The following is a 20,477-nucleotide window of genomic DNA, read 5'->3' as shown; positions in this document are numbered from 1 at the left end:
AATTGGTGCCTTGGCCAAGTTTGGTATGCAGAAGTGAGGTAGTTGGTTGGAGAAATGAGGGTTTAAGCTGATGCTCGTGGTAGGAACCCTCACAGCTAGTTGGCGTTGTTGGTCCGCTTGTTCCCCCGAAGTTAGTACAAAGCACTGTGAAGCTTTCAGGAGAGAGGAGGAACAGCGGAGAGAGGGGAGGAGGCATGTTGCCCAGTCTGTGTTCTCAGCTCCTCACACGTGACTTTTTTTTCCTGAACTTTTCCGTAAGTAGGTTGCATATGTCCTGCCATTTATATAGTGACACTTCTGCGTGGATTTCCTAAGAACATCCATATTCTCTTCTGTAGCCAGGGTGTATTTATGGCATGTGGGGATTTAACTGATGCAGCTCCGTAGTTTTAATCCTCAGCCTCACTTAGTCGAGTTTGGATCATGTGTTTTATCCCCCACTCGTGGTCCTCAGGACAGGCGCCCTCCATCTTTACCACAGGCATTCAGTTAGACTTGCCGTGTTTACAACTCGGCCCCACCCTTTCTCTTGAATGGTGTTGACACTGAAGAATTCCCGTTACACATTTTAGGAAATGCTGTCCAGTCTTGAGTTTATGAAGGTTCCGTAGGATGAGACTCAGGGTGTAAGTTTCTGACTGGAGCATGATGCTCATCGGGAGACCCACAGTAGCTGGCTGACCTTTATTAGTGGTTAATTTTGGTCATTTCCTTCAAGTACGGGCTGGCTTCCCACCCCGTAGTTAGTGCTTTTGCCCCTGGAATGAGTAAGCTGTCTGTGGTAGACCTTTGAAGGCCACCGTGTGGGTATCTGGACCATCGTCATATATCACCCCTAGATTTTGATGTATAGTGATGATTCTTGTCTGAAACAGATGGTTGTGACATTATGATTTCCCCCTCAATTCCACCACTGCCGTTAACACTCAGCGTTCTAAGAAATCACCTCTCTTTCCTTCTGTGCTTGTACATCATTATTTATGACCCATCGGGACGCCTGTCAGACCCAACCACAGAACTAGTTTTTCCCTTGGCATGGGAACTTCCTCTCAGTTCCAAGTTACTGTTGAATGGCATGGCCCCTCCCCGACTGTAGAATTAGCCTTTTGGGCAAGGAGCCCTGGTTCCCTTTTTAGTGGTAAAAGCTGTTTCTGTGTTTTGTTTTTGTTTTTGTTTTTTTCTCTTCTCTCCTTTTTTCAGTTCTGTGATTGAACTCGTGGCCACAGGGCCACTTTCCTGACACAGGAAATGACCCTTGGAATCTAAGACTTGGGTGTTAGGAGTGTTGGTATTGGGGTGTCATCACTGGCAGGCCCTTTGTGGGTACAGCTGATGGTGCGTAGATATTTTAGAAGTCACAACTGCACAGCTACCTGAGTCCTTCCCTTTCTGGACTCTTCAATTTGCCTTTCTCCTCTTCCCCAGTGAGGACCCTGACTCCTAGTGTGCTCAGTCTATTTATTCTGTTGCATAATGGTATAAGTTTTAGAATTTTTATACCCAAATTTCAACAGAAAGCAAACCTACAATAAATAATTCAAGGTCAGGTCTTTTTTTTTTTAAGTTTACGATTTATTTATTGTTTTTATGCACATGTGTTTGTGCCTGCACGAGTTCAGATCCACCACGTTTGTGCAGTACCTGAGGCAGCCAGAGGGTAAATTGGGGTTCCAGGTGATTGTGAACCACCGGATGTAGGTGCTGGGAACCGAACCTGGGCACTCTGCCCAAGCAGTAAGTGTGCCAGCCTTTAAGTCGACTCTCTAGACTCAGGTCAGGATTCCTACACAGAGATTGTGAGATTAGAAACCAATTCAAAAGGTTTTTGGATTCGGAGTTTTTAATTGTTATTGCTTTCCCCTCCCTTTTATAGTATAATACTCATTAGAAATCTAGTTGGTTTCATTTGTTTCTTCTTAAATTAGTTTCCCCCTTCCCATTTTGTTCCAAAGGTCAAAACTATAGAAAGGGTTTGGTGTGGTGGTGCAAGCCTTAGATCCCAACACTGGGGGGGGGGGGGGGAGCGGGGCAGAGGAAGCAGGGCCAGCCTGGTCTACATAGCGAGTTCCAGACCTAATCCTCCCACCACATTCCTCGGCAGTCTTCGTAGGTTAACACGTTTGAGTATTTTCTTCTGCATCCTTTCTGAGTTCCCCTGTTAACGTAAGTTTTTCCTCCTCTGCCTGACACATAGGGCGGTATGCTGTAGATAACCTTTTTGCAGGTTGCTTTAAATGTTCACACCGTCATCATGTAAAAATCAGTTATGCTGTCTATGGAGGAGGATACAGCTTTTCTTTCTTCCCAGCTCTCTGTGGCCTGGGGTGTGTGTAGACCACAGTTTATTCAGCCGGTCTCTCGGGTCTGCTCTGTCTCACTGCTCAGTGCTGTGTGGTAGGCATCAGGATAAATGAGCGAGCATCTTACTTTCTATTTCTGGGCGGCCTTGCCTTTTTCTGGCCCTTTGTGACCCCCTCCCCACTTTCCCTAAGAAATCCGGTGAAGTCCCGCTTGGCAATGCTTTCTCGCTTCACAGACCGCTCAGGAGCAATTGATTTAATCTCTTTACCGCCCTGAGCCCTCCAGAGCTCAAACAAGTGGCACTTTCTCTCCACCATGCCTTCCTTCTCTAGTTTCTGCAAGTGAGGGCCAGTGTTCGTAAGAGAGGGGTCATACACAGAGTTCACCAGGCTTCCCAGACTGTTTAATGGTACTCCAAACTGTTCGGACTTTTTAACGAACTTTTTAGGGGAGGACTTTCAAATCTATAAAACATTGCCAGAACAGCTGTAAACCAGTTGTGTATAGTCACTACGATGGCACTGTGTGTGCAGGGGGATTCTGTTTAAGAATAAATCATATCATGGCCCTTTGTTCGAATAATTAATGTATCTCCTAAAAAATACAATGTTCTTCTTGCCTACTTAGGATAACACAGTAACATTCAGGATATAATGTTCAGCAGGTGCCACCATTGCGAGGAAACCTGACCTCAAATGTGACCTCACAGGCGGCGGGGCTGACCCGGTAACCTGTGCTGTGAGCCCTGCATGGCATGTTCTTTCCTCTAGTACAAGGTAGCCCATTCCGTTATCGTAGGTGTTGATGCTCTGCCATTTGGAGACTCTGTTTTATTTCTTAAGTAGTGCTAGGGAACTGAACCTAGAATCTTTCGAACTAAGCACACACTCCACCATGGAGTTACACTCCCAGCCTTCATAGTTTTTGACCACGAATTTATTTTATTTACTGATTAGTTTGTGTATATGTGTGTGTGAGAGGCGGTGTATACGTGTTCGTGTGTGCGGCAACCAGAAGGTTCTATTGAGAGTCTTTGTAAGTATTGCATTCATCTTTCTCCCTCCCCTACGGGCGTAAACATAGTTATTCAGAGGGCACATCGTGTCAGTTTGGTAAAACAACATTAGTAGCTTCCCTGCTAGGGCTATGGCCTCTCCAGCCCGAACTAACGGTACCAGAAATGAACTCCCTCCTTGGAGAGGGCCTTCAGTCCAATGAGAAAGCAAGTGGTGGATGACTTTCATACCAGACTGGGCCTATCCATGTGACCAGTCAGTCTTGTTTCACATTGAGCCCCCCACTGAGTTAGACTGTTGGTGGCAGTTCTCCACAGCAGCCTGGGTAGCACCTTCTGGCACCATTGAGGGCTGACCAAGAGAGAGGAAGTTCTAGCCCATTTCTACCTTGATTGCTCTATGTCCCGCAACAAGGGTGTATGATGTCTTACGTCTGTCCACCTTACTTTTTGAGGCCACTCACTGAGTCAGGATCTTGGACTCTAGACTAGTTGGCCAGCAGACCCCAGGGATCCCCGTTGTCTTAGCCTCCCCAGTGCTGGGATTATAGGCATCCATCCACAGTTTTCAGTGGGCGCTGGGGGTCAGGATTCAAGTCCTCATGATTGTTTGGCAAGCATTTTATCGACTGACTCATCTTCCTAGCCTACTCTTTGTGATTTACATGTATGTGTTGTGTGTGTGCATCTATGGAGTGTGTGTGTATGTGTGTGTGTGTGGGGGGGGGGTGCAGGCATGTGGAGACCCAGTGTTGATATCAGTTGTCTTCCTTCATTACTGTATTCATTAAGGCAGGGTCTCGAGCTAACCCTGAGCTCACTGATTCTAACTACTTGGGCTAGCCAGCTTGCATAGGCATCCGTTGGCTCTGCCTCCCAGTAGGCAGCCACCATGCTTTTTTGGTTGTATGTGGGTTCAAGGCATCTAAACTTGGGGCCTCATTTGCATGGTAAGTGCCATCTCCCCTTTATTTTGAATGTATGTATTTATTATTATTGACTGAAACAGAGTCTTATGTAGGCCAGCCTGGCCTGGATCTCAGTGTGTAGCTGAGGATGACCTTGAATTGATCCTCCTGCCTTTGCCCAAGTTCAGGATGATAGGTATGTACTACCACACCAGATAATCATGACCTGTTTGCAGTATCTGAGATATGAGATTTTCACATAACCTTAAACTGTCTGATTATTTCATTATGATTAGGGTCAGAGACTGAGCAGTTTTGGTGTGTGAGTTCATGTGTTCTCGGATTATATGGCACAGGTTATCAACGGCATTGCTATTACCAGAACTTCGCTCACATGGCTAAGTGCCGGCTGTTGGTATTTCCACCTTGGAGTTACCATTTTTTCGCCATTGTAATTAAGTGGCTTGGGAGGAATATTTGAGTGTTGTATACCCCTTTCCTCACTTATTTAATGTTGTAAGCATCCCACTAAGAATTGCCAAGTTCTTGTATCACTGGGAAGGCCACACCATGAAATACTCCCGTCTTTCTCCAGTAGTTGGCATTGTGTGTTGGGGACCCACTTCTCTTCCCATGAATTCTTTTCTAGGATGCACTAAGATGTCTCAAAATTCAGTCAGCGGATATTATCCATATTGTTGCTGCTACTTTTAATCATCACCAAAATGCCATTCTCCTAAATTTGGGCAGTGGCAGCTTCTGGAGGCTTGCTCCTGTGTCTCTTTGACATTTCCTGTTTTTTCTTTTTTTTTTTTTTCTTTTAAAGTGTCTTCTCTGTTTCTGGCATAAAAAAGATGATGCATGCTTGTTTTGTGTCTTCCTTGTTCCGGCCCCGGAACTGGAAGGAACTGTTTGTGTCTTTTAGAGATGAGCAGCATTTCAAATCTGAATTCCAGGTGTGCTTGGTGCTCGTGTATGGTTCTGCTTGTTCTTTGAGCAGACTGAAGAAAGAGAGACAGCCTTCATGTGTCAGGGTTATGTGTGTTTACTTGCATGCATGTGTGTGCACGGAATGCATGCCCTGGAGACTGCAGGCAGGGCCCCGCCCATGCACAAGCTTGAGCAGCCTCTCCTGGGGCCTGTGCCTGTATTTTGAGCCCAGCATCTTAAGGCTTTGTCTCCCATCTTCTCAAAGCATGATTGTGTTTACTCGCTTTGAAATCCTAAATAAACTTTTGTTCCTGGAAAATTGTTCTCATATATGTATTGTTGCTGTATTAATTTTACCCTTTTTTATTTGTTTGTTTGTTTTTTGAAACAGAGTCCCTGTAGCTTAGGCTGGCTTGGGACTCCTGTGTAGTCCAGGTTGTCCTAGAGCTCATATAGGCATGAGGTACCTACCGCTCCTGGCTTTTACCACTGTTTATTTTTATGAGGTTTTTTTTTTTTTTTTTTTTTTTCTTTAGTGTACCGCTTGCATACCTCTCGTACGCAGGGAGACTAGAAGAGGGTTTCAGATCCCCTGGAACTGGAGGTGCAGACTGTTGTGAGTCGTGATATGGGTGCTGGGAATTGAACCTGGGTCCTTTGGAAGAGTAGCAAGTGCTCTTCCCACTGAGCCATCCCTCCAGTCCCCTTACCAGTTTTGTTTTTTTTTTTTTTTTTTTTTTTTTTTTAATGTTTGCAATTGTGGTTATTTACTTTTTCAAGATGGAATGTCATGTAACCCAGGCTGGCTTTGAGCTTATGTAGTCAGGTGTCTTGAACTCTTGTCTCCCAGCCTCCTATACTGGGATTAAAGGTATGTGCCACCATGCCTAATTTATGCAATGCTGGGGATTGAACCCAGGGACTCTGGCAACTAGGCAATGGTTATACCCGTGGAGCTATTCCCAGCTCTTGTGATGGTGTTTATTTGAGATTATGGTCTGTACTTTTCTTAGCCATCTTTGTTGGAGGTTTTAGAGGTCACATTTATACTATTTCATGTAGAGCGGTGGTTCTCAACCTTCCTAATGCCGAGACCCTTTAATATAGTTCCCCATGTTGTGGTGACCCCCAACCATAAAATTATTTCATTGCTACTTTATAACTGTCATTTTGCTACTCTTATGAATCAGAATATAAATATCTGACATGCAGGATATCTGATATGCAACCCCCAAGCAGTCGAGACACACAGGTTAAGAACTGCTGATAGAGAGAATTGACTATAGAGAATAGCATTTGGGAGGCTGAGGCAGGAAGATCAAGGCCGGCATGGGATGGATAGTAAGTCCTAAGTCATTCCAAGCTAAACAGCCTCTCACCAAAACCCTCTCAGACTGACCTCAAAACAAACAAGTTGAGAAAGATGTGGTGTTATATTGTGTACCCCAATATATTGCATACCCTAATAAACTTACCCGGGAATCAAAGGACAGAGCCAGCCACTAGATTAGACATAGAGGCCAGACAGTGGTGACACGCGCCTTTAATCCTATCACTTGGGAGGCAGAGATCTGTCTGGATCTCTGTGAGTTCAAGGCCACACTGGAAACAGAGCCAGGTGTGGTGGCACACACCTTTAATCCCAGCATTTGAGATCTCATGTCTTTGCTTGGGAAAGACACAGGCCTTTAATCCCAGAAAGTGGTGGCAGGAAGCAGAAATGTATATAAGGTGTGAGGACCAGGAACTAGAGGCTTTTAAGCAGTTCAACTATGACCCTCAGGGGTCAGGACTCAGAGGCTTTCAGTCTGAGGATTCATGGAAACAGGATCAGCTGAGGAGTTGGTGAGGTGAGGTTGGCTGTGGCTTGTTCTGTTTTCTCTGATCTTTCAGCCTTCACCCCCCTATCTGACTCTGGGTATTTTATTAATAAGGCCTTTTAAGATTCGTGTTACAGAAAGATGCTATCTTATTTCCTGAGAAATTTGATGCGATTACTATTGCTATTTTTGTTTTTGTTTGATATTGTTGTGTTGGGAACAGTCACTAGGAGGCCATTTTGGCTGCATTTGGATGTCTTTCTCCTCCCCACCACCACCCACTCTCTTTTGTGATGCTGAAGATTAAACCCAGGGCTACATGCATGCAGGGGGATCTCTCTGTCAGCAGCCCCTGCCTCAGCACTGGCCCCTAGACTTGTGTCTTCCTGGGTCAGTTTCGATAATGTGCATCTAAAAGTATTTGTCTCATGGAAGTTGTAGCATTTGCCAATGGTAACCTCATGAGCCTCTTCCTCTTTGAATGTTCATTTATTCCTAATATCGAGAATTTACCTTTTTTTTTATTTGGTCTGTTCAGCAAGTTGCTTACCAGTTTTCTAGACCACTTACTTGATTTCACTGGTTTTTGTCTGTTGTCCTTTGAAAAAATTATTTATTGAGACATGCTCTTACTGTATCTCCCGGGCTGGCCTTTAACCCTTGACCCTCTTTCCGTGCTTTGGGAGTTGTGTGTGTGTGTGTGGGGGGATCACCATGCTCAGTGTCAGTTCTTATTGAATTGGCTTTTTGTTCATATGTATTTATGTGAAGTTGGTACATCTTTCTCTAACATATTAAGCGTGGCTCCTTTTCCTAAATGATAGAAATATTGAATGCCTTCTCTTTACGTTTATCTATTTGGAGGTGGTAGGAGATGGGCAGGGTGCCCGTGCGGAGGTCAGCAGATAACTTGTGGAATGTTCTCTCTTCCATCATGGTTTACAGGGATTGTGCTCGGGTCCGTAGGTTTGGCCGCAAATGCCCATACCCACCAGGCCATCCACCAGTGGCCCTAGACAGAAATACAACTACACTTTCACTGTGAGTTGCGCTGTGCACACTTTGTGTGTTTTTGCTATCACTTGGAGTACTTTCTCGTTTCTCTTGTGGCTTGATCCATGTGTAATTACAGCAGGGCTGTTTCCTTCCAATGATTTAGCATTTCCCCATGTCTTGCTATTGCTGCTGTGGTTTGAGGGTATCTTCTGCAGGATTCCAATCCTTGTCGATTTGGGGCGTGGTAAATAGAGTGTTTATGCTTGAAGGACTGTGTGTGTGTTCTGCTGGATGTAGTTCTTCCTCCTGTCCTGTCTTCCAGATGACCTTGACTGTGCAGGGATTTTCTACCTCAGCTGGGGCTGTAGTCACAAGGTGCAAGCTGGGTACAGCTTCTCTGCTCTATAAATTGGCCTGTTTTTTGCTGTTCAGGTTTTATATATCATTACAATGCCTTCTCTGCCAAATACCAGAAAGTCTTTGTGAATTTGTTTATTGTTTCAATTTGTCATTTTTCCTCCCTGTATCCTGAAGCCACATTAAGCCCTGTTACACATCTGTAATTTTGTATCATAATCAACTGACCTTGTCATTATGACATGTCTTTCTTAAATATGAAAAGATTCCTTTCCTTGAGGATCGATCAGTGGTTAAGATCAATTTCCCAGCACCCACATCTGCTGTAACTCCAGCTCCAGAGGACCTGATGCTCTCTTCTGGACTCTTTAGGTACCCACCCCCACCCCCCCACACATGCAGATACATATGCATACAGACACATACACATGCAGACACACACACACACACACACACACACACACACACACACACACACACACAAGATTGAAATCAAGACTCCTCGTGGAGCTTGCCATGTGATGTGCTGTGGTCATCTTCCTTATGACTGGAGTTTACAAGTCCTGCCTCCCTCCCTCCCATCCTTCTTTTCCCCTTGAAAGGCTCATGGGGCCTCATACTGTCGGCAAGCCCTGTACCCATGGGGTGAGCACCTAGCCCCATTTTCTTTCTTTCTTTTTTTACTTATAACCCACTTTATCTGTATATTTGAAGGGTCTCTGGAGGTTTGGTTTTCTTCCCCCATGTATTTAGGATCCTCATTGTCTTTGGCTGTGGATTAAAACATTTAAAATTTATTTTTAGAACATCTTAGTCTTATTATATTTCTATAATCTCTCATTTTTAAACACTTCCCTCCATTTTTAAATACCAAATTTATGATAATTACCTTAAGTAGAATGTGTATTTCTTTTAGTATATGCTTGTTTTTTTTGTGATACAATTCTATTTCTAATAATAAAAGGATTATGTGTTAGCCACTTATGGTGGCCCATCAGAGAAAGATAGAAAAGCCATCTAGAAACTGGAGGTGGCGGTATACACCTTTAATACCAGGACTCCGGAGGCCAAGGTAGATAGGTCATTTGAGTTCCAGGCCAGCCAGGGCTACACAATGAGACCCTGTCTCAAACACACACACACACACACACACACACACACACACACACACACACACACACACAACCCTAATAGATGTTTATGATAATAATTTCTGGAAGGAAGAAAAACATAAAGATATAGATTGAAATCACCTAGAATGCTCATTCTACATAAATCAGTTCTGTTTCTTTCTTTTTTTTTTCTTCTTTTTTTTTTTTTTTTTTTTAACAGGAAGGGTCTCACTCTAGAGCTTGCTAGGTCAGCCTGGCCTTGAACTTGAAATCTGTGCCTGCCTCTGCCTCAGAGTACTGGAATTAAAGGCATGTGCCACCACGGTACCTGGTTTCCTTTCACAGAAATTTGAACACGTAGTTACCATTTTTCTGAATGCTTATTTCTGAAATGTTAAGCTCTTACAACAGTGGTTATTGTGGTGAAAGTCACAGTATTGAACTTACCATCAGCGCATGCAGTGGCATCAGCCTGTGAGCTGTAAAATATTTGTTAGTGTATTATTTTTACGTATGTGTGTATGTGTACCTGCAAGAGTTTGTTTGTGTACCACGTGTGTGCGGTTGCCCGTGGAAGGCGGAAGAGGGCACCAGGTCCCCTGGAGCTGGAGCTGCAGACATTGGGAGCCACCTGATGGAGTGCGGGGAGCTGAACCCGGCACCTGCAGAGCAGCCGGCTGTCTCCTGCCCCAGCCTGAGACTCTGGGGTGTTTGCGAACTCCATACCCGCCCAACACTTGCCTGTCCTTGCTGCTAGCCTTTGTCTGCCCCCATTCTGCTTTCTAAGGACGTGAGCGTGTCAGACGCTTCACGTGAGTGGAATCCAGAAGTACGTGGCTTATATCTCAGGTTGGAAGGCTCCGAGGTATTTGTTACAGCAGCTGCAGCTGACTCGTCCCCTCCGAGCCCCGCGGCTCTGAAACAGGTCTTAGGTGTCAGTTCCGGTGCAGCTGACTCACCAGAGGATGGCTCTCAGCCATTGTTTTACTCTGTCTGCCCCTTGTAGGCCCCTGCCTCACATGTTCCTGCCTCTTACCTAGGTACACTTGATTGTTGCTGGTCTGGGACTCAGAGCTGGGCTTAAAGGCATGTACCATCATGCCTGTCCCTTTCCCTTTTATTAGTATTAGTATTAGTATTAGTATTAGTATTAGTATTAGTATTAGTATTAGTATTAGTATTAGTATTAGTATTAGTATTGTGACAGGGTTTCTCTGTGTAGTTTTGGTGCCTGTCCTGGATCTCGCTCTGTAGACCAGGCTGGCCTCAAACTCACAGAGATCTGCCTGGCTCTGCCTCCCGAGTGCTGGGATTAAAGTTGTGCGCCACCACCACCACCCTGTTATTACTGTTTTTTGTTCTTGTTTTTTGGAGACCTTTGTAACCCTGGCTGCCCTGGAACCTGCTATGTAGACCAGGCTGGTTTAGAACTCAAAGATCCGCCTGCCTCTGCCTCCCGAGTGCTGGGACTAAAGGAGTGCGCCACCACATCGGACTTCCCTTGTGTTTTGAGACAGGGTCTTGATCAGTTACTCCAGCTGGCCTTGAACTTGTGGCAGTCCTTCCTCAGCCTTCCTTGGTATCCCGCTAGCTGCTGGCCTCTCTTAAAGTTCATTTTGCTCTTTTCTCTCTTAAAGTTCATTTTGCTCTTTTCTTCTATGATAATTTGATTTACCCTCCCAGAACATTCCCATCTCGTGTGCTGTGTTTTTTCGGTTCTGGAATTTCCTTGGCTTCTCTTAGTCTCTGCACTTTTCTCCAGTTTCTGTAGCATACACGGGATTTTGTTGAACATACTTGCTTCCTAATTATAATCATGTGGCCGTCTTGCGTCAGCATCTGTCGACGGCACTGTTCTTCCCCTTCTTCGGTATGCCTCGTAATTTGCTATCGAACACAGGGCATCCTGCTTACAGAACACGGGAAAGCAGAGTGAACAGTTTTGCTTTTTCCTCTGGAGGGCCTGTCTCCTCTTCACAGAGCTCAGGAGGACCATGCTGCATCTTAGTTAATGGCTGTTGGCTGTTGTCCTAGCGGCGTGGAGCTTGCTGGTTGGGATGTGGCTTTGGTCTCAGATGTCACAGTTCAGTTGGCTTTATTCACCTGGGACTGGGATTATGAAAACTTAGTTATTCTGTAGGACCCAGTGGTTTGTTCCAGTGGTTATATAGTCTTGGATCCAGTCCGCTCCTCCACACAGCTGGTATAGTTGCCTGATTGGTGCTTGTAAACAAAAACGTGTCTGGGAAGCTCCCAATTGTGTAGACCTACCATGAGAGGCTCGGGGGCAGGTGTGCTAGCTACTCTCCTGGCTGTTAATGCCTCGGTTTTTCCCTGTGGGATTCAACCCAGGTGTCTGTGCAGATGCCGATCTTCTTGGCTGCAGGAGTAGAGGGCATGCTCGCCCTAAATTCCCGTCTTCAGAAACAGGTTGCTCTCCAGCCGTTTTCAGTTACTTTAGACTAATCCTGTAGTACTCGAATCTTCTCAAGAGCCAAGTTTTCCCTTGGACCTTGCTCTCTCCTTCCTTCTGGTGTTTAGATCTTAGACTTCTGCTTTGTCTTTAAATTATACATTTTTGCCATTGTAAAGTTTACGTCACAGCAGAGTGTGAAGGCACACTCCTTTAATCCCATCACTCAGGAGGCAGAGGCAGGAAGATCTGAGTCCAAGGCCAGCCTGGTCTACAGAGTGAGTTCCAGGACAGCCAGGGCTGTTTCACAGAGAAATCTTATCTTGAAAAACCCAGCAAAAAAGCAAACAACAACAACAACAAAAAAAAAAAAAGAGTTCATGTCAAGTGCCAAAAAGAAGCATAGATACAAGTGGAGTATCTTATAAAATTCTAAGTAGAATTTTGTCCCAATTGTCATGGTTCTGTGAAATCCCAACAGATAGATTTAAAATTTCAATACGTAATGAGTGCTGTTACTTACATTGTGCTAATGTTGGTGTGCATATAGTGACTTGGAAAAAGACTCTTGTGTTGCATGGACAAATTATAGAAAGGCATTCTTTTTTTGGGGGGGGTTGGTTTTTTGAGACAGGGTTTCTCTGTGTAGCTTTGGAACCTGTCCTGGCACTCACTTAGTAGCCCAGGCTGGCCTTGAACTCACCTGCCTCTGCCTCCCGAGTGTTGGGATTAAAGGCGTGCGCCACCACCACCTGGCTAGAAAGGCATTCTTGACCACTCCACTCTGGGACCTTGCACAGCTGTGCACAGTACATCTGAGCTGGGAAGATGAGAGAATTATAAAACATTGCCAAGTATGAAATTCGTATATTGCTACTGTAAACACACATTTTTTTCCTGTTTATAAAAATGAGCTGGATTTGTGTTACTGCTTTTGTTTTCTTTATTTAATCATAACATATCATAGAAAATCTATGACTGAGAAGTTTCTAGAAAATCCAGGGGCCCCTAAGAGACTCCCTGAGGGAGAAGAACTGAAGATAATAACGCTTAAGTGTGCGCTGGTCTCTCTCTGTAGCAAGTACTGAAAACGTTAGTTGAATGTTAAAACTTCTGCAACAAGTAACAGTAAACCTTTACACTTAATGGCAGTGGTTGACCTGCCATTTCAGGAGCAGATGCTCCTTGCGAAGCAGGGTACCGTAAGCAGAGCACTGACCACTGCCTGGTCTCTGTTGTGCAGGCATACTCCAACACCCAGATGGCACAGTTCTGAAACAGCTACAGCCGCCGCCCCGGGGCCCGAGAGAGCTGGAATTTTATACCATGGTAAGTGACGCAGGACGCTTTGCTGTTTTACGCTTTGCTGTTTTACGGGCCCTTCAGTTCTCCACTGTGACTCAGAGCGAGAAACGTGCTGGACAGCATGCCCCGGGTCCCCGAGTAACAGACGAGCTCCGTGCTTTGTGGAAACGGTTTATCCTCCAGGGTTTCTGCTGCTGCCTAGAATTTTCTGTTCTGTTTCACGTCCTAGAGATTCTTATTCTGAGTCACTAAATTGATTTTAATCAACTGATCGTGACCCACAATTTTGAAACACTTAACAGAGAGTTTGTCGCTCTCAGAAATGCTAAGTTAGTGTTTTTATTACGGCTTCTTAGAGTCGTGTTTGTTTTGCCTTGTGAGGTGGGGTCGCACTGTATATATATCACAGGCTGGCGGAGGACTCACAAGAGCCCCTGCCTCAGCCTTCCCAGTGCCCTGTGCCTCCATGCTCCGCCTCTTCCAGTCTTCAGTGTTCCTCTGCACTGTGGGAGAAGGGCTCATTCCTGATACCTCATTCATCATATGACCCAGAATGTTTTTTCAGTGTGTTCACAGTGTTCCGTGACCACCAATTATTTCTTAACTTCAAAACGTTTTGAACCACATGGCTCCGCCAGCCACAGGTTCGCTTTTCCCCCCACAGGCTTGCTGGCTTCTGTGTGTCCTCTCGGGTAATCTTGTTCAGACATTTCTCCCATTTTGCAGTTGAAGTGTCTATGAAACGTTCAGTTACATCCTTACAGTGTGGGTACAAGCCCTGATCAAGCACAGCCGCTTGTAGGTGTTCCTCGCCATTCTTTTCACTGTGTTGGTAGGGTCCTCGCAAACACAAAGCCATGCATTTTGGTGAGGCCCAGCTTATATCCGTGTTTCTCCGGTTGCTGTTTCGAGAAAGGGTCTTATTCTATAGCTTAGGAATTTACTCACAGCTGCCTTCCTCCGTCTCCCAAGCGCTGCGGTTACAGGTGTGCACCACCACCACACCCAACTCTAATTGGTTCTGTTTGGGCTTGTATCGATTTTCCTGGCTCTGATAAGAGATCACGGAAGATGCCTCCACCCCACTGGGAGCTCCTTTCCCCTCTCTTGTTACCCCCTGTTCTGCCCTGTGTTGTCTCTGACCCTCTGAAGGCGCTCTTCCACGTCTAACACAAAGAGTGGGGGAGGTCAGGCGGTGTGCTCACTCACTAGGGCCACCATAACAAAGGAACACAAGTTATTTGGCTTGAAATACACAAGCGAAGTGTTTCACACTTAGCCTCCTGGTCAGGCTGCAGTCAGGAGTTTCTTCTGAAGGCCTCTCTCCCTCTCCTGCTCACGGGCTGTCTCCTCAGATCTTCCTCTGTGGGGTTTGTGTCTTAATGTGCTTCCTGAGAACACTCTCAGCATGACGAACCCTGGTTTTAACCACGATGGTCATGCATGCCGTCTCCAGATGTGTTCACATCTGAGGCACTGGGGTTTGGGTCACACAGGTGAATTGTGGTGGCTCACAGCTCACCCTGTAAATGATCGACTCCCGAGAAGTGAAAATTTCTTTCCTTCATTCCCGAGAGCCTTGAAGATTGGGAGTAGAGCACTGTGTTCCAGTCTTCAGTTTAGCCTGTGTGTGACTATTGGTCATGAGTGGTGTGCCCACACTGCACAGATGAAACATGGTTTGCTCACTTAGTAGTCAGTGTTTCTCAGTCAATTTCTGGTAGAAAGATGATAATTTATTTCCTTTCCCCTTTCTCTTAGATATGAGGTTCAGCTTCTGGTAACTGAAATTCTGTCTTACACATTTCTTAAAAGTTTATTGTAGTTTCATTTTAACCTGTGTGGTGTGCACACTTGTAAAATCATGTGTCGTTTAGACATATATTAAAGCTGGCCCTCAGAGTTTAAAATGAATAAAACTTGTTTCATAGATATAAAATAGATAATATGCAAACTATTTAATTTAGTGAGAAAACCAGGCAAGTGTTACAGATAGTCAAGGGGACTGGTAAAATGGTTCAGCAGGTAACGGAGCTTGCCTCCAAGCCTGATAACCTGAATTTGCTTGGGCACTACATGGTGGAAGGAAAGAATTGATGTCCTTAAGTTGTCCACTACACACACACACACACACACACACACACACACACACACACACACTAAATGAACGAATGTAAAAATTACATATAGAACCAGGTGGTGGTGGTGGTGGTGGTGGTGGTGGTGGTGGTGGTGGTGGTGGTGGTGCACGCCTTTAATCCTAGCACTCGGGAGGCAGAGTCAGGCAGATCTCTGTGAGTTCGAGGCCAGCCTGGTTTACAGAGTGAGATCCAGGACAGGCATCGAAACTACACAGAGAAACCCTGTCTCAATTTAAAAAAAAAAAATACAAATAAAAATGGCTCAAAAAGTTAGCCTAGCTGCCACCCACCCACCAGAATTTACTTGCCTGTGTCCCGAGAATTGCTTTGAATTTGGGGTCAGTTGGGTACAACTCACATTAGTGGCCGATAGTTGAAAGACATTGACAGGCAGGACTTAATCACCAGAAGAGCCTTCTCCATGGATCACCAGGACCACCGGTGTGCTGTAAGTAGCTGGTTATTATTACAGAGCCATGCCAGATGAGTTACCGATCTGTTATGCGTGGTCCCCCTGAGGGGTCACGGAACCCTGACGAGCGCTGCCCCTCTGTTCAGGTTTACGCTGCTGACTGTGCTGATGCTGATCTCCTGGAGCTGCGAAAACACCTGCCCAAGTACTACGGCGTCTGGTCCCCTCCCACCGCACCAAACGGTAATGCATTTTACGTACCTCTCGAGGTTCAGTTCCCAAGCTTGCCTTTACGAGGGTCCGTGTAAAAGGCTGTAAAACATGGAATGAATGTGCTTTCCTTTCCTCCCTTCACTAAACAAAACTCACTGGTACTTTCACTTTTTTTAATCACCATTTTCTTGAATGACTTGTTACACATGAACGGATAAATCTGTTACAATTGCATGAGTGCATCTTAGTACTGCACTAATTTACAGATGTTTGTTTCTTATCTAAAGAATAAAACAGTAAGGACCCTCACAGACGTCCCTCCCCAGCTTAGCTGTCTCCCGCCGTACTCCCAACCTGCAGGCTTTTGGGAAACCCTGGGAAGTGCCACAGAGGAGAAATGAGATCTTGTGCATCCGTCTTGGAGTCTGGTGACAGGTTCAGTTAATCCAAGCTGCAGGCTTTGCTGATGTGGGTCTTGTAACATTGTAACCCTTTTTGAGCTTTGGTTCCTAACTTAGTGTGTCGGATGTCACTCCTGGGCTGTCTTGGACTCCTCTCTAGGGGAATTCCTAGCTGAATAGTGGTCATTCTAGGGCCATGTGGGGTATTTAAGAAGCACTTGTACTTTATAGTTTAGAGAAAGCTGAGGCTCTGTGGTCTTCAGGGTGAGTGCCGTTTACTGAAATGCTCAGGACTAGAAGTATTTCCAGTCTGGGAATATTTGCATAGACAGAGGTGTCTTGGTGATAGTCCCCAGGCCCAGCCTTTTGTGGAAACTGAAGGCAGTTTTGATGGCATTTGTGCTGTGCCGAGTTTAGACTCTAATCTAACCTGTGAGGCCAGCGTGGAATTTTCCATTTGTGGCACTGTGTTGGTGCTCACAAACTTTCAGAGTGTGGCCCAGATTGGATTTCAGATGTTTGGATTAGCAACGTTGGATTCATTCAGCCCATCTTTTTTTCTGTCTGTCTGTCTTGCTCTCTGGCTGAAAGTTCTTAGTCCCAAATATATGCAGATGTTTATGATTGAGAATAGCATTCTGAGCAACTGCTCCACAGACCATTGTAGCTGTCCTTCGGTCTTTTTTTTTTTTTTTTAATTTTTTTTTTTTAAACTAGGTCTCACTATGTAGTCCTGGTTGACCTGCTTCTGCTGCCTAGATGCCTAGATTAAAGGTGTACGCTGCCACATCCACAGGTCCTCATTCTCCGTATTCTGCCCGACACGTGGTTGTAAACACACTTTGCGTTGTAGCGTCTTCCCTTCCCCCTTTTGCTGGGAGTGGCACTTGTCAGAAGTGCCATTCATGAGATCAGAGGAGGAAGCTTGCTTATCCGGGTCCCAGTGAGCCGTGCTGACAGCTGCAGCTTGACACAGAACAGTCTGTGCTGAGGACAGTGTGGGTAGAGGTCTGGGTAATGAGATACTCGGCTGAACAAGGTTCTTGGAAAGGTCTGGAGAGATAGCTCAGAGGTTAAGAGCACTGGCTATTCTTGGATTCAGTTCCCAGCACCCAGGTGGCTCATAACGATCTATAACTCCGGGGGATCTGATACCTCTTCTGGCTTTGCAGGCATTTGCATACACCTGGTGTCTGTACATACATGCAGATAAAAAAAACAGCCATATACATAGAATAAAAAGAAATTTTTAAAAAGAAAATATTTTTTGAGAAGATTCTTTGGAGAACTGGGCATGATAGTTATGACTTAGATGAACATAAACATGTGTAATATGTATATATAATCAGCACTTTTCTTTTTCTTTAAGACAGGGACTTTCTACATAGCTCTGGCTATCTAGGAATTCACTCTGCAGACAAGGCAGCCTGGAACTCAGAGAGAGATCCACCTGCCTCTGCCTCCAGAGTGCTGGGATTAAAGGTGTTCCCCACCATGCCTGGCCATTTCCTTTTTTGCCATCGTCTCTATGCTATGGATATAGCATATTAGGAAGGAAATACAGCATCAGAAAAGCAGTTCTCACATCTGGTGCAGCTTTTTTTTTTTTTTTTTTTCTGTTTACGGTTGAAGCTGATCCCTAAGACTTTCTTTAGCAGGAGCGAAGTCGGGAGGCACTGATGTAGTTGGCAGCAGGGTGAGCAGGTGTGTCTGTGTGGGAACGGAGGAAACAGGGAAAGTACATCGTGACGGCCGAGCACCTGCAAGGGCCTGCATGAGCCTGGCGATCAGATTGCATTTTGCTGCCTTAGCTCTTTTCAGCCTGAGATAAAAATCAATATGTAATAAATAGATGTTCTTGTTAATGTTTAACTGTGGGCCAAGGCTTAGGATTAGCTTCAGGGTGGAGGGTATCTGTTATCAAGTGCCTGATTGAGTTGTGATTGTGCCTCTTTATTTTGTGGTTACTACATTGTATTTGCCTTACTGGGAACGGAAAAAGTTTGCTCCAGGGAATCAGCCCGCATTTGTATTTATTCTGGACGCTGTAGCACGCATGGTGACCTAGCCTGGGTTTTAGTACCTGTCAGTCATGTTCATGTTTAATACTTAATGTATCCTTGCAGTCCAATCCCAGTGCTCCGTGAGTACCAGGTGGCACCAGGCACTGTTTGGATAAAGTGTTACCTCTCTTCCTCAGGATCAGCTCTGGAAGGCAAGGCTTAAATGCTGTTGCCTGTCTGTCTCAGAGCAGTGCCTTGCCATGGGAGGCACTTGTGGAACTGTATTGACACATCCTTAGCACTCTGGACCATGATGCCTCTATTTCATGGTGGGCCCGCGCTGGACTCTCCAGTCTTATATGCCATTCAGGTACAGGGACATGCTAGGCTGACACATGGTAGAGCTGGCATTTGTTTCTGCACATGACCTTAGCCCTTCCTCTCCCTCTTGGTTCCCACCAAAGGGATCACTCACTTCTCACAGAGGGAATTACGTGTTGTGGCGTGAGCTGAAGATCCGGAGAACTGTCCCAAGCAGGTTACCTCTGAAATCTCAGTTCCAAGCTGTGTCAGATGTTTGCCTGTTGTGGTGACTGTGGTTTGGGGGCTGGGCTCGCAACTGTGACAGGAGCACTTTTGAGGTCTGCACCATGACACACAGTAACGTTTGAGACACACCTCAGCTGGAAACCAGCCCCACATCCTTACTTCCTATATGTCAGGAATCTCTTCCTCTTTCCTCTCAGTGCACAGCTGCAACTGACCCATGGGAAAACAGCGCTCCACTCTGAACCCAGAGGGACCTCCATGAGGAGACATCTTTTGTTACTGGTTTGCAGTGGCCTCAGCAGACAGTCCTGTAGACATACCTTTGCTCTTTACATAACCGAGTTCAAGACTGACCTACTTTGACTTGAGCTTTATTCTACTTACACCACTGAAAGAATTTGCCAGTAACATCTCTTCAAAGTGAACCAGTATTCAGGTTTACAGACAAGACAACCGTCAGTCTCACAGGCTGGCACTCGGGTTGTGGCCTGCTTTCTTATTTCTCTCTTTCAAAAGCTTGTGTTAAGCCGCTCGCTCCACAGCACCAGTTCTCTCCTAAGAACACTCGTGTTCCTTTCTTTTTGTGTGTTCTGGGACAAGGGCTGGCCTGATAGCCATGATGCCCCGGCTGATCTTTAATCTACAGTGCTTCAGTCTCCTGAGTTTTGAGATGACAGGCATGTATCCCCCATCCCCAGAGGCCTAGAACTCTGCATGCCTAAAGCAGGTTTTGATGTTCAGTTTTTACAGCTTTGAAGAAAAGGTACAAATGAAAATCCACATTTGACACATAGAAAACAGCCTTCCATTGAGATGTGTGCAGACCTCCCGACTGACAGTACACACTTACACCAATCCTTACCTCAGTATGACTCTGATGTCATCTCCAAGTTAATGACGATGTGGCTGTGATGCTGGGTATCTCCCCTGTTAAGGCCTTTCGTCTTCACTATACTTGAGATGTGAGCCTTGTCATTGACACTCATCAACACTGCAGTAAGGGGAAGCTATCCTCTCCCAGATTCCCCATCCTGGAGTTGGCTTTCCAAACACAGAAATGTGGCTGTGTCCAGCTGAGGCTTGTCCACTTGTCCTTTGCTGTTTGGGCCTGTGCTGTGGCCTGGGCCTGTTGTCGAGGTGCCTGGGCGGCTTGTTTCAGGTTCAGGTTCCTAGACTGCTTGACTGCTCTTCCAGGCTGCTGTCCGGTTGACACAGTGCTAACCTGCCTGCCCTGCTTGATCAAGGGATACCGTTTACCTCTTTACCCTCATCCTCTGCAGAAGGTTTGTCCCTGTTAAGTCTGAGTTCTCATTTGGTTCCACACAAATATCTTTGTCGTAATTTCAAAACTGTGCCAGCCTGGGTGGGACAGGAAAGAGGGACATTAGTTAGTAGTGCACAGGGCTTCTCTTACTCTGGTGCCCTTTACCTGGTTTAGAGGAAACATAAACTTTCTCCAACTCTACTATGTGTGTGCACACATACATTTTGCATGCATGCACATGTATGAGCCATGGCACACATGTAGCAATCAGAGGACAACCTTGGGCGTTGGCTGTCACCTTCCACCTTGTTTAGGACAGGATCCCCTATGGGCTGCT

The 20,477-nt window shown here is 45.6% G+C and overlaps 1 protein-coding gene across 2 annotated transcripts in view; it reads left to right on the top strand.

The window, feature by feature from the left end:
• Ipmk (inositol polyphosphate multikinase) overlaps positions 1–20,477 on the top strand; it is a 34,207-nt gene that overhangs the window by 3,794 nt on the left and 9,936 nt on the right. For both annotated transcript variants that reach the window (XM_037200067.1, XM_028877266.2), the window contains exons 2-3: positions 13,096–13,181; positions 15,857–15,953. In XM_037200067.1, the coding sequence (XP_037055962.1) occupies positions 13,096–13,181; positions 15,857–15,953 (183 nt within the window). The remainder of the gene's footprint in view (positions 1–13,095; positions 13,182–15,856; positions 15,954–20,477) is intronic.

This window comes from Peromyscus leucopus, chromosome 16_21 (assembly GCF_004664715.2).
Source record: "Peromyscus leucopus breed LL Stock chromosome 16_21, UCI_PerLeu_2.1, whole genome shotgun sequence".
Taxonomy (NCBI): domain Eukaryota; kingdom Metazoa; phylum Chordata; class Mammalia; order Rodentia; family Cricetidae; genus Peromyscus; species Peromyscus leucopus.
Note: the sequence above shows the minus strand (reverse complement) of the source record. Positions and strands in the feature narration are given on the sequence as shown.